The following is a 13327-nucleotide window of genomic DNA, read 5'->3' as shown; positions in this document are numbered from 1 at the left end:
TGATTAATTCTGCATATTCAGCTGGGATACAAGAAATAATTGTAATATTAAAAAATTACAAAAATCAGTAGAATGAAACATCTTTTTGCAACAGGTGAAACAGCACATCTGTCTTATAAAATGTATACATGTATATAACTAGCATTTATCCAATAATTGATTCAATCCCACAAATTAACAAATAATAAACTGAAAACACAATATTCTAACTGCACATCAGTTTAATTAATGTAACTGAACTGCAGTCCCATTACAAAAATATAGTGTTCCAGCTGCCACAAGTTACCCACAAGTTAGCTGCAAATAGTTTTGTATTATATATTATTTCTAGTGGTGATATTTGGTATTCAGGACCACAAAAATGGCTAAATAAACAACAGACAATAAAGTATTGAAACAATCAACTTTAATAAAACGGAATGTTATAAAAAAAAAAAGTGGAATGTGATGGGAGAATATTCTGTTGCTGGATTGTCACTAATGAAAGCTGCATGAAAAGTCATTGGCTGTGTTCATGTGAAAAGAAAGCAATGTAAAATCTACATACTGCACTGTATGGTATTTTTGAAGTATGCAGATTCAAGCACAGTATGGGAGTGGATCCAACATTCAGGTTTAGTCCACAGTGACTCCCTCTGGAAGCTCCACCATCACTGGAGCACAGTCATCAAGATCTGCATCAAAGTCCCACCAAAACTTCTTTATCAGGTGGACTTTAAATTTTTCAGCTCTTTTCGTTAATGTGCTGTCCACCCCAGGACAGCTGGCAAACTGGAAAAAGTCCTAAAAAGCAACAAGGATAGGCAATAGGGGTGGGTAAAAATATTGTTTTTCCGATTAATCGCGATCTTTATTTGAATGATCTCGATACCGATTCTTAAATCCCAAGATCTTTCACTCAATGTGCAGCCCTTTACTACAATTAAAGGAAATCACTCGCATTTGCAAGCTATGCCACTAAAGTGAATATATTTGGCAACTGGCTGGTAAATGTTTACATTTGACTCACCAGTAATTGTTTAGTTTAGTCGTGAAGTGTTCATCAGCGAGATCCTTTCACGGTGTTTTGAGAGTAAAAGTTGTTCCGTGTAATGTGTGTCCAAGGACGAGATCCACGCAAACCATTTGTCATTGAATACTGTCTCCTTTAATACCTTTCTGTTCTTTACAGTCAGTTGTTGATCAAAAACAATGACAGATGAGGTAAAGCCATTCGAGTCCTCTCTAGTTAACATGCACTCATTTAAAAGCACTGGTTACAGAAATGCCCTTTTTTTTTTGTTAAAGAGACAGTACCGGTTTTAGCACGTGTTCAACAAATCAGTGTAAACACTTGTAAACAGTACAAATTATGCAATTTAACAATAAGTATGTAACAATAATAATATATGAAATATAATATCTTATTTATTGATTGAATACATTTATTTGTTTATTTTTAAAAAGCCAAAATGTGACTAAAATGATGAAATATACTAAAAAATAATTCGTAAAATTAATATTTTCCTAATGTACCTAGTTAAAAGGTTCCCTGTATAATTAAAAGCATTAGCTGGGAGATCATTTATTTTATATGTAAGCAAAGGGGACATTATAAAATAAATAAACCAATATGAATCAATATTTAATCGAACCGAATCGAGAGCTTGTGAGTCAGAGTCAAATCGAATCAGGAAATCTGTATCAATACCCAGCCCTAGGAGACAAATTGGTATAAAAAATAAATAAATAAATAAATAAATTGGGCAATTGGTCAAATCCAATTGCCCAGACACAAGTACTCTCCGCTTATCAACAGAATGAGGTCAGACTAATCCAAGCGTAGGAAATACAGAGGCCACTAATGTTTTTGGATACTTAAGTCATACTTTCAAATGCACAAATGTCATTCCATAAGATAACAAAATATCAAAGCAAGTGGTGTTTATTTTTTACACTTTTCAAGACATTTTATAAAAAGTTTGTTCTGGTTGAAATGATAAAACAAGTGTTCAAAGTAAAGACATAAATTATTGACACTTTGTGGTTGTCAGTCGTTGATAGTGAATGTGCTGAACTCCACCTGTGGTTATACTGCTAGGACACCTGTGTTCATACATCCACTGAAATCACCAGAACACCAGTTACTTAGAAGTGATTGTAAAATGGCACAGAAAGGTGAAGTTTAGGGATGGGAATCGTAAAAGAATTTGTAACGATTCTTATTCCGATTCCTCTTAGCAACTTAGTACAGAATTTGATTCAATTAAAAGAGCAAGCTCAAAAGAGTCATTTGATCAGGAGTCAGACTACACTGGTCACGCTGTACGTTTTTCACGCTGTAGATTTAAAAACACTGTAGATTCAAAAGAACCAGCTAACAAGAGTCATTTGTTCAGGAGTCAGACTACACTGGTCACACAGTAAATTCAAAGAATTAAGTAATAAGAGTAATTTGTTAAGGAACCGCACTATACTGGTCATTCTGTATGTTTACAATACACTAAAAAGAACCAGCTCTTAAGAGTCGTTTATTTGGGAACTGGACTACACTGGATGTGCTGTATGTTTTGCGCTGTAGATTCAAAAGAATCAGCTCATTAGAGTCATTTGTTTGGGAATTGAATTACACTGGACAAGCTGTACTGTATGTTTCGCGATGTAGATTCAAAAGAATCGGCTCATTAGAGTAATTTGGTCGAGAATCAGAATACACCAATCATGCTATATGTTTATTAGCTATAGATTCAAAAGAGTCGGCTCAATAGAGTCATTTCAGCTCATAAGTCTGGGAATAATTCAAGTATTTTAGTACAATGTTCCATCTGCATTGGTGAAAGAATGCTCATTTGGAAACTGTTAATGGAAATGAAAGTCATGAGAATTCTGAGAAAAGCTCTAGCATCAAAAAAAAAGCTTTTTTTTTTTTTTTTTAGATGACACTTACTTTATTATTTTGTTATATAAAACATAGACATTAAGTGTCTAAATACTTTTTGGGCAGATGTTTGAGTGATATGTAACAATGACTGTTCAGGACTTCATCTTTAGAAGAACTCTCTGTAACACATCATCAACAAGCTAACATCGCCCCCCAGTGAGCAAGTGTGACAGTGTGTAAACACGCTCAAATCCAAATGCCTGATACTTTCTCTTTAGTCAAGACAAGGACTGAGCAGTGAACTGTACCTGCAGTGTGGAGGTCAGGAAGTTGTTCTGGGACATGATATCCAGAAAGAAGTCAGGAGGGATTTCTCCCAGCAGATGATAGAGCACAGCGATGAGTCCCAGATACAGATCCTTCCTCTCTCTCATGGCGTCCTCAGAGTAGAGCCAACAATGTCTTCCAGAGCTCAAACGCCTCATACACGTTACCAATGAGGAAACACACGAACACAAACTGCAGCTCTCCTACACAAGAAACACAATTACTCCATCATAATGTTCTGTCATTAAATCATTCATTACAGTCATTGTGACTACATTTGTATATTTCCTGAAGAAAATGTGAGTGTTGCTTGCCAAAATTCGACAAAAGTAGCCACCATAATGCTAGGGTTTTGTAGGTGGTTGCCATGGCATTTGTTGCTAAGGTGTTATGTTTTTGAGTGTGTTGCTGTGTTATGGGTGTTGCATTGCTATATGGTTGCTGTTGTGTTCTGAATGTTTATAGCACGTTGCTATGAGGTTGCTAGGATGTTCTATGTGATTTGTAGCTTGTTGCTATGTGGTTGCTCGGGGGTTCTGAGTGGTTATATCACATTGCTATGAGGTTGCTAGGGTGTTTTAAGTGATTGGTAGCTTGTTGCTATGTGGTTGCTAGGGGGTTCTGAGTGGTTTTATCATGTTGCTATGGGGTTGTTAGGGTGTTCTATGTGGTTTTTAGCATGAGGAAGAGTGAAACAATGTGTCAAATGCAGAGGAAACAAACCTCCGCTGCCAGTAATCACTCTGTCAAATGTCCATTCAGTTAACTAGGGTTGCCACCTGTCCCATAAAATATGGGATCGTCCCGTATTTAAAGATAAAATGATGCGTCCCGTATTTAAACATGGGTGTTAGAGTATCTGCCACTATTTGCACTTAGTGCAAAGAAGATGCTTTTTGTTGCTTTTTTCTTTTCTTCGATTAACACTTTTTATTGACTCATGAAACAGAAAAACAAAACATATATGTACAGAATACATTTTTAACCCTCAATATTCCCTCCCCCCCCAATCACCATCCCTACCCTGACCCCCAACAGCTAAAATACACACACAAAGAAGCAAAAAAAAAACAATATATATATATATAAAATAAAAATAAAATAAAATAATAATCACACACATTTAAAACTATAAATCCCTCTCCACTGCCCCTCCCCGAGAGCCTTCCAAAAAGGTCAAAAACATGCCCCACTTCCTATTAAATACCCCCAGGTTGCCTAGCCTTCTATCTGACATTTCTTCAAAAGCTACCACCCTGCCCATCTCTGTGCACCACTCCCAAAATGAGGGTGCTCCAGCCGACCTCCATCCCCTTAAAACTATCTGTCTGGCGATTAAGACACTGGTTAGGACCCAACTCTTTATGTGTCTATTCTCTACATCGATGACCGCCCCATCGCCCAAAATACAGAGTCTGGGGCAAAATGAATCCCAATTAGCACACACAAACTCTGAACCTTCAACCAAAATTCTTGGATCTTAACACACCACCAAAAGACATGGGTTGTGTCTCCATCCTCTGACTGGCATTGCCAGCAGGTGGGTGTGTCTTTAAGACCATGCCTATACAATCTAGAGGGGGTCCAATAGAATCGATGTAAAATCTTGAATTGCATAAGGTGCACCCTTGCGTCTCTAGATGCAGACTTGATGTTTTTTAGAATCCTAGCCCACTCTCCCTCCTCCAATACCAAGTTTAAATCTTTCTCCCATAATCTCTTGATAGAAGATAAAGCTCCGTCCCCCAGACTCTGAATTAGCAGGGAGTAATACACTGATGCCTCATGACCTTTTCCAAAAGCAGTAATCACCCCTCCCAGAGTGTCTGCCACTCTAGGGGGGTGTATGCTACTCCCTAAAATAGTACAGAGCAGGTAGCACAGCTGTAAATACCTAAAGAACTGAGATCTGGGAATCTGGGGATCTCAACACTCCACTCTCATATAGGTCACCGAGTGTAGTAACCCCCCTCACAATCCACTCTGACCAGCAGAAAGTGGACTTAATAATACATAATTTTGGGTTCAGCCATATGCTTGAGGCAACATTTAAATAAATGTCCGAATTAAACACTCTGGACACTTCTGTCCATACTGAGTGCAAATGCGAGATAACGGGGTGTAACTTAACTTCTCCGGTTAGTTTGATAGAAAGGCTTTGTAATGGCGAAATAAGGGCAAGAACTTCCTGTTCAATACAAAACCACGGAGGGGCTCTCTCAGGTGCAAGTGACCAATGAGCCAAATGTCTGAGACCGAATGCATAATAATAAAACAAAATCTTGGGTAGGCCTAGCCCACCTTTGTCAATCGGCCTATGCAGCTTACTAAAATGTTATCTGGGACGTTTACCATTCCAAATGAAGGACTTCACTATGCTATCAAATTGCTTGAAGTAGAGGGGGACATCTATAGGGAGAGACTGTAGCAGTTAGTTGAATTTTGAAATACAATTCATTTTGATAACATTAACCTTACCAATCATTGATAAATGTAATAAAGCCCACATTGCTCGAAAACCTTTTTATTAAAGGGTCAGAATTAATTAACTAAATCACACAAATTTGCTGGGAATAAAATATCCAAATACTTAATGCCCTGTTTGGGCCACTGAAAGGTGCCCGGCTGAAAAGCCGTTACCGGGCAGTACACTGTCAGAGCCAAAGCTCAATAATAAAATATCATCACACCTCCCGCCATCACCCCTGGAAAATGATCCTCCTTTCTTATCACGGCTGCTAATGGTTCCAGGGCAAGGCAGAACAATAATGGGGAAAGAGGGCAACCCTGCCGGGTGCCCCTATCCAGAGTAATCTGAAATTAATCCATTTGTTTGTACCACTGCTACCGAGTGTCTATAAAGTAACTTAATCCATCCAATAAACGTATTCCCAAACCTGTACATTTCCAAAATCTTAAAAAGATAATCCCATTCTACCATATTAAATGCCTTTTTGGCATCAAGTGAGATGGCAGTGACCGGAGTCTGATCATTCGCCACTGCTCACATGATATTGATGAAACGCCTAATGTTATCAGAAGAGTTACAGCCCCAAATAAACCCCACCTGATCTATATGTATAAGAGATGTCATAACTTTACTTAATCGGTTAGCCAAAATTTTTGACAATATTTTAACGTCTAGCTGGATCAGGGAAATTGGATGGTAAGTTTTGCACTCGCTTGGATCTTTGTCCTTTTTAAGAATCAGACTGATCCGGGCTTGCGTCATGGTTGGCGGAAGCTTTCCATTCTTTAATGATTCCGTATAAACTTCTAGCAAAAGTGGAGCCAGTTCTGTAACATAAGATCTAAAAAGCTCAGCGGCAAAGCCATCTGGCCCCGGAGCCTTGCCTGTAGGCAAGGCCTTAATTACCTCATTACCACAAAGTTTCTTATATCTTCACAGGTGGACGAAGATGAGGAACTATAAAGATCAAGATAGAAATCTTTAAAAGCATTACTAATATCAACGGCTGATGTAAATATTTCACCACCAGCAGATTTCACTGAGGGAATGGTAGAAAAAGACTCTCTCTGTTTTATATATCTAGCCAGAAGTTTTCCTGCTTTGTCTCCCGACTCAAAGTATGACTGTCTTGCCCTGAATAACCAAAACTCCACCTTCCGCAACAAAATAGTATTATATCTGTATTTCAATCGGGTCAATTCTCGGAAGCCATCAGATGACATTTGGCACTTCAGCTCTGCCTCGGCACTTTTAATATTCCCTTCCAACTCCACGAGTTCTCTTGCTTTGGATGTTTTGGTGAATGAGGCATACTGTATGATCCGGCACCTAAGAACCACTTTAAGTGCCTCCCGACCCACGCCCACAGAGGACACTGAGGACCAGTTGGTCTCCATATAAACACTGATTTCAGCCTTTAACATTTGTTGTAAATCAGGATTTTGCAAAAGGGATACATTAAAGCACCAACGATTTATTTTTCTCCATACCTGGCAACACCAGGGCGTGATCTGAGACTAAAATGTTTCCAATTGAACAGTCAACAACAGATGAAATGAGGGACTAAGATATATTTTTAAAAAAATCTATTCTAGAATAAAACTTATGGACTGATGAAAACAATTTATAGTCCCTACCAGATGGGTTCAAAAGTCTCCAAATATCTGTAGACCAAGATTTTTACACATCCTGTGAATCGTCAGTGTTGCTCTAGGGGGCTTACACACTTTTGCTTCACTATGATCAAGGACTGAATCCATCAAAAGATTAAAGTCTCCTCTCAATATTATTTCATGAGGGGTGCCAGCGGCTTGCAACATCCCTTCAAGATCTATAAAAAAGCCCTGATCATCAGCGTTAGGTGTGTAAATATTAGCCAAAATCAACCTTTGCCCCTGAATTTCTGCTAAAATAATGACTCTTCCAGATCTTTAATCTGTTTGAGATATTAATTTTGAATTGTAGATGCTTACTTATAAGTGTAATGACTCCCCTGCTCTTACTTGAGCCAGCACTAAAGAAAAAATGTCCACCACATATCTCCCCAAATTTTTCAGCTTCCTGCGGGGAAAGATGTGTTTCTTGAAGAAACACTATATCATATTAATGTGCGCATTAACCCCGCACATGACAGTGCCAAATGGTGTCTCTAGCAGAACCAGCAAAAGAAAAAATACAATAAAAAAAGACATAAATAAATACATACATAAAAAAAAAGGCCATTCAGTTTCCTCGGACAGTCAAACGAATGTTCAGTAAGCCGGCCCATTCAGCTGTTACATGAGTGCAACAAATGACCTAATCACTCCAGTGTCTTGCAAGAAATACTCCACAAAACAAACTCCAACCAATAGGAGGCATAAGCACAAAGAACTTGCAGATTCATCCACAACACTGTCCCGAAGGAGTGTTGCTACACAAAACAAACTCCAGCCGCTAGGCGGAACCAGCACAAAAAGAAACGAAAAAGGTGCTCAGTTTCTTCGGACGGTCAAGTGAATGTTCAGTGAGTCCGGCTCACTTGGCTGCAACGTGAGTACCACAAAATAACTTACTCAATCCATTGACTTTATGAAGGACATCGCTTGTTGGGGACATGTAAATATTTTGCGGCCATCTTTAGCATCTATTCTCAATTTGGCTGGTAACATCAGTGCAAAAGTGACCTTCCGTTGATGTAAGATTTTCTTTCATTCCTTGAAATGATCACGTTTCTCTCTTGTCAAATTCGCAAAGTCTGGGAACAAGAAAATGCTGTGGTTCTTCCAAGAAAGCCTTCCTTTACTCCTCGCCTCACGTAACACGAGATCTTTATCAGATGATCTCAGAAATTTGGCCAGAATTGATCGGGGCCTGTCTCCCTCAGGGGATCGCCGAGCTGGAACCCTGTGAGCTCACTCAATTTCCAGTTTATGTTATGTCGAGCAGACTCAGAAGGAGCCCGTCCCGGAATTTCACCATATCCCGACCTTCTTCGGCGTCAGGAATTCCAACAATCCAGACATTATTCCACCGACTATGATTTTCCATGTCCTCCAACTTTTCCCAGATGTGCTCCAAATCTATCTTGGTCGCTAGCGGATTAGCAGCTAATTCCCTCTCCGATGACTCCAGATAATCTATCCGTTTCTTGACATCCCCCACTCTTGTAACCGCCTCAGTGAATTTCGTCTCCATGGCAGTGATCGATCAACGTATTACAGCAAGATCCTCCAAGTCAGCAACGACCTTCGTCAGCATTGCTGACAAGTTCAACAATTCTCGCCAAATTTCCCGCACTTCTCAGGCCAAATTGAGTCCCTGGTTTTAATGTCTCCAGAGCCCGAGGATTTTGAATTCTTTGACATATTGTCTTCCTAGAACAGTTAAGGATCAGGGTGTATCGAATCTCACCGGTTTATGACATAAAAAGTATTAAAACCAGCAAAGTACGCAGAGCTTGACGTTAACACGTCCGAACCTCGCATGGCATCACGTGACATATCTCCTCTTTGTCAGTTTTAAACAGCATTACAGTAAGATGTAAATGAAGGAATTAATGCAAGCATATTTGATATTATCACTTGTTTCTGTCACAAAAAGTTTTGTCAACTCTATTAAGTTGTACTTTGTGCTCAGACACAATTCCAAAATTTTAAGGCCATGCCTGTGTGAATCACGAAACAAACTTCCGGTACATGACTTAACTGACATCAAAATAAAAGTCCCATGTTCAATGATTTATTTGCCATATGTGCCGTACATCTCTTGCTGGACAATGTAATGTGTTATCTTACAAGCTTAATGTATAAAAATAATTTTCAAGCAAGGGCATAGATTTTGCTTATATAAGCAAATTTTGATCATATAAAATGTGGATCCTGAAATTTAAAAAACGATTAATTAGTCCCCAGGTGGCTGTAATTCAATGTAAAATATTTGAACATGATTATGGATAAAATTAATAGCCAACAAACCATTCTGGAAGTTAAGCCTTAAAGGAATATTTCGAGTTCAATACAAGTTAAGCTCAATCGACAGCATTTGTGGCAAAATATTGATTTCCACACAATTAAATTTTGCCTTGACCCTCCTTTTCTTAAAAGAAGAAGAAGAAAAAAAGCAAAAATCGAGTTGCAGTGAGTTTTATTAAGGACTTTTATTGCACCACTCGCGCCTTTCATATGGTACTTCACCGCTTCCGGCACACATCGTAAACGGGTGCGAGTGTAGTGAGGTTTTCATGACTGAACAGTGTGAATTTACTGGAGATCTGCTGGTCTGAGTGCGTTGCCTGCGAGTATCTGCAGTAAACACGAGTATTGATCACCTGAGAGAGAGTAGCGATGGGCTTCAGAAAGAAGAACAAGAGTCCTCCGGTGCTCAGCCACGAGTTTGTCATCCAGAATCACGCGGATATGGTGTCGTGTGTGGCCATGATCATCCTGCTGGGACTCATGTTTGAGGTTGTTACAAGATAAAATATGCAATTGAATAGCATTTTTCATATTAAAGCTTTATATAATAACATGCTCATCCTGCTGGGACTCATGATTGAGGTTATTATTATTTCATATATAAACTAAGATGACTAAACACAACACTATACTGTATGTCCCTTAGAAACATCTTAATCATATTGTTGAATTATGTACCGAAATAAGACAAGTGTGTTATTAGCTGTGCTTAAAGCAGCACCAATTTTAGGGTGAGAAAGCTGATGGAGCATGATAATGAAACTAAACGTGCAGAATTATCTAGAAATCAACTTTAAATAGAGAAACCCTAATCAGCTCGATCACGTGCCCTTGTTTTGCTTTCTCTTTGCTGCAATTGCATTTGATCATGAGTCTGTGCCAGCCTGTCGGATAAGCAGAGAAGAGATACATGATCGGTTAAACAATCATTATTCCGATCATGTATATAATCTAAAAACTGTGCTTTATAACTATCCTGCACTGATTGCATTTGAGCACATCTTCTACCGGAATTGCAGGAAATTATTATGCTGTACTGTTGTGGTTTTTGCATCTCGTATGTTGCAGTATGCTTGTATGTATTAATATAATACTCATTTTCTCAATTGCAGGTGACAGCAAAATTTGCGATCATGTTCATCACTGTCCAGTACAATGTCACTCTAAACCTGGGTAAGTTTGTCCACCTCAGCATCTGTTAAAGGGATAGTTCACCCAAAAAATGAAAATTCTCTCATCATTTCCTCACCCTCATGCCATCCCTGATGTGTCTGACTGTCTTTCAGAACACAAATGAAGATTTTTAGAAGAATATTTCAGCTCTGTAGGAGCATACAATTCAAGTGAATGGTGGCCAGAACTTTGAAGCACCTAAAAGATCATAAATACAGCATAAAAGTAATCCATACCACTCCAGTGGTTAAATCTTTGTTTTGTGAAGCGATCCAAGTGATCTGTTTTCACTGTACATCTTTCCATTGGAATCTCTAGGCAAGATCGTGAGTTAAAGATGGATTACGCTTGATGTAAAGATTTGTAGAGAAAAAGGAGTTACATTCTATTCGCTTCAGAAGACATGGATTTAACCACTGGAGTCTTATGGATTACTTTTATGCTGCCTTAGTGATTTTTTTTTTTTTTTTTTAGCTTCAAAGTTCTGGTCACCATTCACTTGCATTGTATGGACCTACAGAGCGGAAATATTTTCTAAAAATCTTCATTTGTGTTCTGCAGAAGAAAGAAAGTCCTACACATCTGGGATTGAATGATGGTGAGAAAATGATGAGAGAATTTTCATTTTTGGTGAACTGTCCCTTCAATTTTGCTGATACTAAAAGAAACCCATTGCAAGCAGCAATCTTCGGAGTACAGCAGATGAGAAAATAGAGAAAATGACCAACTGCCAAATTTAAAGAATAGATTCAGTGGATACAGATGTTCATTATTACACTGTTTTGCAGTTATTAGGATTTTTTTTAGTTGTAGCGCCACCAAGGACCAGAAATTTATTAAATCTGTGGTGTGTCCTTGGATTGTCCTGGTATCCAATTTATTTTTATTTTTTTCGTTTTGTGAACTTTTTAAGTGTTGCTCTCAGAAGGTATGGGGGATTTTAATTTGATTAATTGTCCATTTCAGTGTACAAGGAGTAACGAGCACACTAAAAATGAGCATTTTAAAGCAGTCGTGTGTCAGTCATACTGCGCGCTGGTACCGGATTGAGTCGGTGCTCGTTACTACCGGTACTGCAGAAACACTGGTATTGTTACATCTTTTTTACTTTAGTATCGACTTGGTCTCGAAGTACTGGATCCTTTGACAATACTAGAGCCTTACAAATGTTTTTTTTTTACAGTTTGTGCATATCATGCTGCCTTTCACATCCTTTTTACGGGGACACACCTGACACCTTTTCTTTTTGTGAGGCGGAGCTGCTGAGGAGGGGCCTGCAGCTTCGTCATCTTCTGAAGAACATATATATCAGCCTTTGATCTCTGTGTGTGTGTGTGTGTGTGTGTTCATTGTGGATGTGTAATGGTCTCATCCTTTTATCTCTCTCTCTCTCTCTCTCTCTCTCTCTCTCTCTGTCTCTCTGTGTGGATGTGTAATGTTCTATAAAAAAAAAATGCTTTCTGTTGAAGTCTCATCTATTCATTCCTGTGTGTGTGTGTGAGTGAGCAAGCACATGCGTTCCACAATGTGGTTGTGTTATAGTACCACCCCTTACGTGCGTGTGTGTGTTCTGCATTGTGGCGGATTTACTGATTTTATTTGACAAATAAAAACAAAACTCTGTTTTATCGTCTTTCCTATTCATTTCTAATGTGGGGTCAAATTTGACCCCAAACACCATGTAAGGTACTTTTTATTTCACACCACTGCATCAACAGAATCCATCCCAGTTTTTTTGTGTGTGTATATAGATACGTAATGTCAGTCACAAAATCTCATGCCACTGAGATGAAGGAAACCATGTTTTTTAAAGAAGCAAAGTTAAAAAGGGGTCATTTTTACCCCAATACCATACAAGGGTTAATTTGTTAAACATTACACAATTTAATTTGATGGAATTTTTTTTAACGAAGTTGAAATGCTTAAATCTTAAATAAGCTCAAATCATTTTTAGAATACAGGAGCGTCTCTAGGTGATACTGTAGGCAAGGTTGATTCTAGTCAGCTGTTGTGAACTGATGATGGAGACGATCTGGCATTTAACAATTTTAGACAATTTGTTAAAATGTATTAATTAAAAGAGCTGCAGTGCTTGGACCCCTAATGAGTGCACAATGTGCTGAGATTTGGAGTTGAAATGTGGCTTTTTGATTTTGTTTAGATGCCGAGGACAAGACTGAGCCGGTGAATTACTACAAGTACGGTCCCAAAGACATTGCTACTGTGTTCTTTTACCTGCTCATCGCTATAATTCTTCATGCCCTGATTCAAGAGTACATACTTGATGTGAGTAATGTCTTATTTTCTTTGTATGAGTCAATGGGTCTCATTCACTATCTGTGCATGAAAACTTGTTCAAACCTTTTCACATGGAAATCATGATTTTCGCTTTTGGTGTGACGCAGTTTATAGGTATGCAATGATTCATTTTAACAACATGATAATTTCGATAACCAATCAATCGGTTGTGTGCATCATGCACAGAGAAATCTGAAAAACATTGTTTTGAGAATAATCTCATAACTTGCTTTTTATGAGAGT

The 13327-nt window shown here is 38.4% G+C and overlaps 2 protein-coding genes across 2 annotated transcripts in view; one reads left to right on the top strand and one right to left on the bottom strand.

Moving 5' to 3' along the window:
- Positions 1 to 259: 259 nt before the first annotated feature.
- The window catches only part of LOC127418958 (protein AAR2 homolog), a 49649-nt gene continuing 36581 nt past the window's right edge, over positions 260 to 13327 (bottom strand). The window contains exons 2-3 of the mRNA XM_051659907.1: positions 3169 to 3390; positions 260 to 783 (exon numbers count right to left, since the gene is read on the bottom strand). Coding sequence (XP_051515867.1) covers positions 616 to 783; positions 3169 to 3345 — 345 coding nt within the window. The 5' untranslated portion in view covers positions 3346 to 3390 and the 3' untranslated portion in view covers positions 260 to 615. The remainder of the gene's footprint in view (positions 784 to 3168; positions 3391 to 13327) is intronic.
- Positions 9853 to 13327, top strand: part of zgc:113278 (Translocating chain-associated membrane protein 1-like 1-like) — a 29291-nt gene continuing 25816 nt past the window's right edge. Inside the window, exons 1-3 of the mRNA XM_051659862.1 lie at positions 9853 to 10102; positions 10726 to 10786; positions 12948 to 13072. Coding sequence (XP_051515822.1) covers positions 9983 to 10102; positions 10726 to 10786; positions 12948 to 13072 — 306 coding nt within the window. The 5' untranslated portion in view covers positions 9853 to 9982. The remainder of the gene's footprint in view (positions 10103 to 10725; positions 10787 to 12947; positions 13073 to 13327) is intronic.

This window comes from Myxocyprinus asiaticus, chromosome 28, assembly GCF_019703515.2.
Source record: "Myxocyprinus asiaticus isolate MX2 ecotype Aquarium Trade chromosome 28, UBuf_Myxa_2, whole genome shotgun sequence".
Lineage (NCBI taxonomy): Eukaryota > Metazoa > Chordata > Actinopteri > Cypriniformes > Catostomidae > Myxocyprinus > Myxocyprinus asiaticus.
Note: the sequence above shows the minus strand (reverse complement) of the source record. Positions and strands in the feature narration are given on the sequence as shown.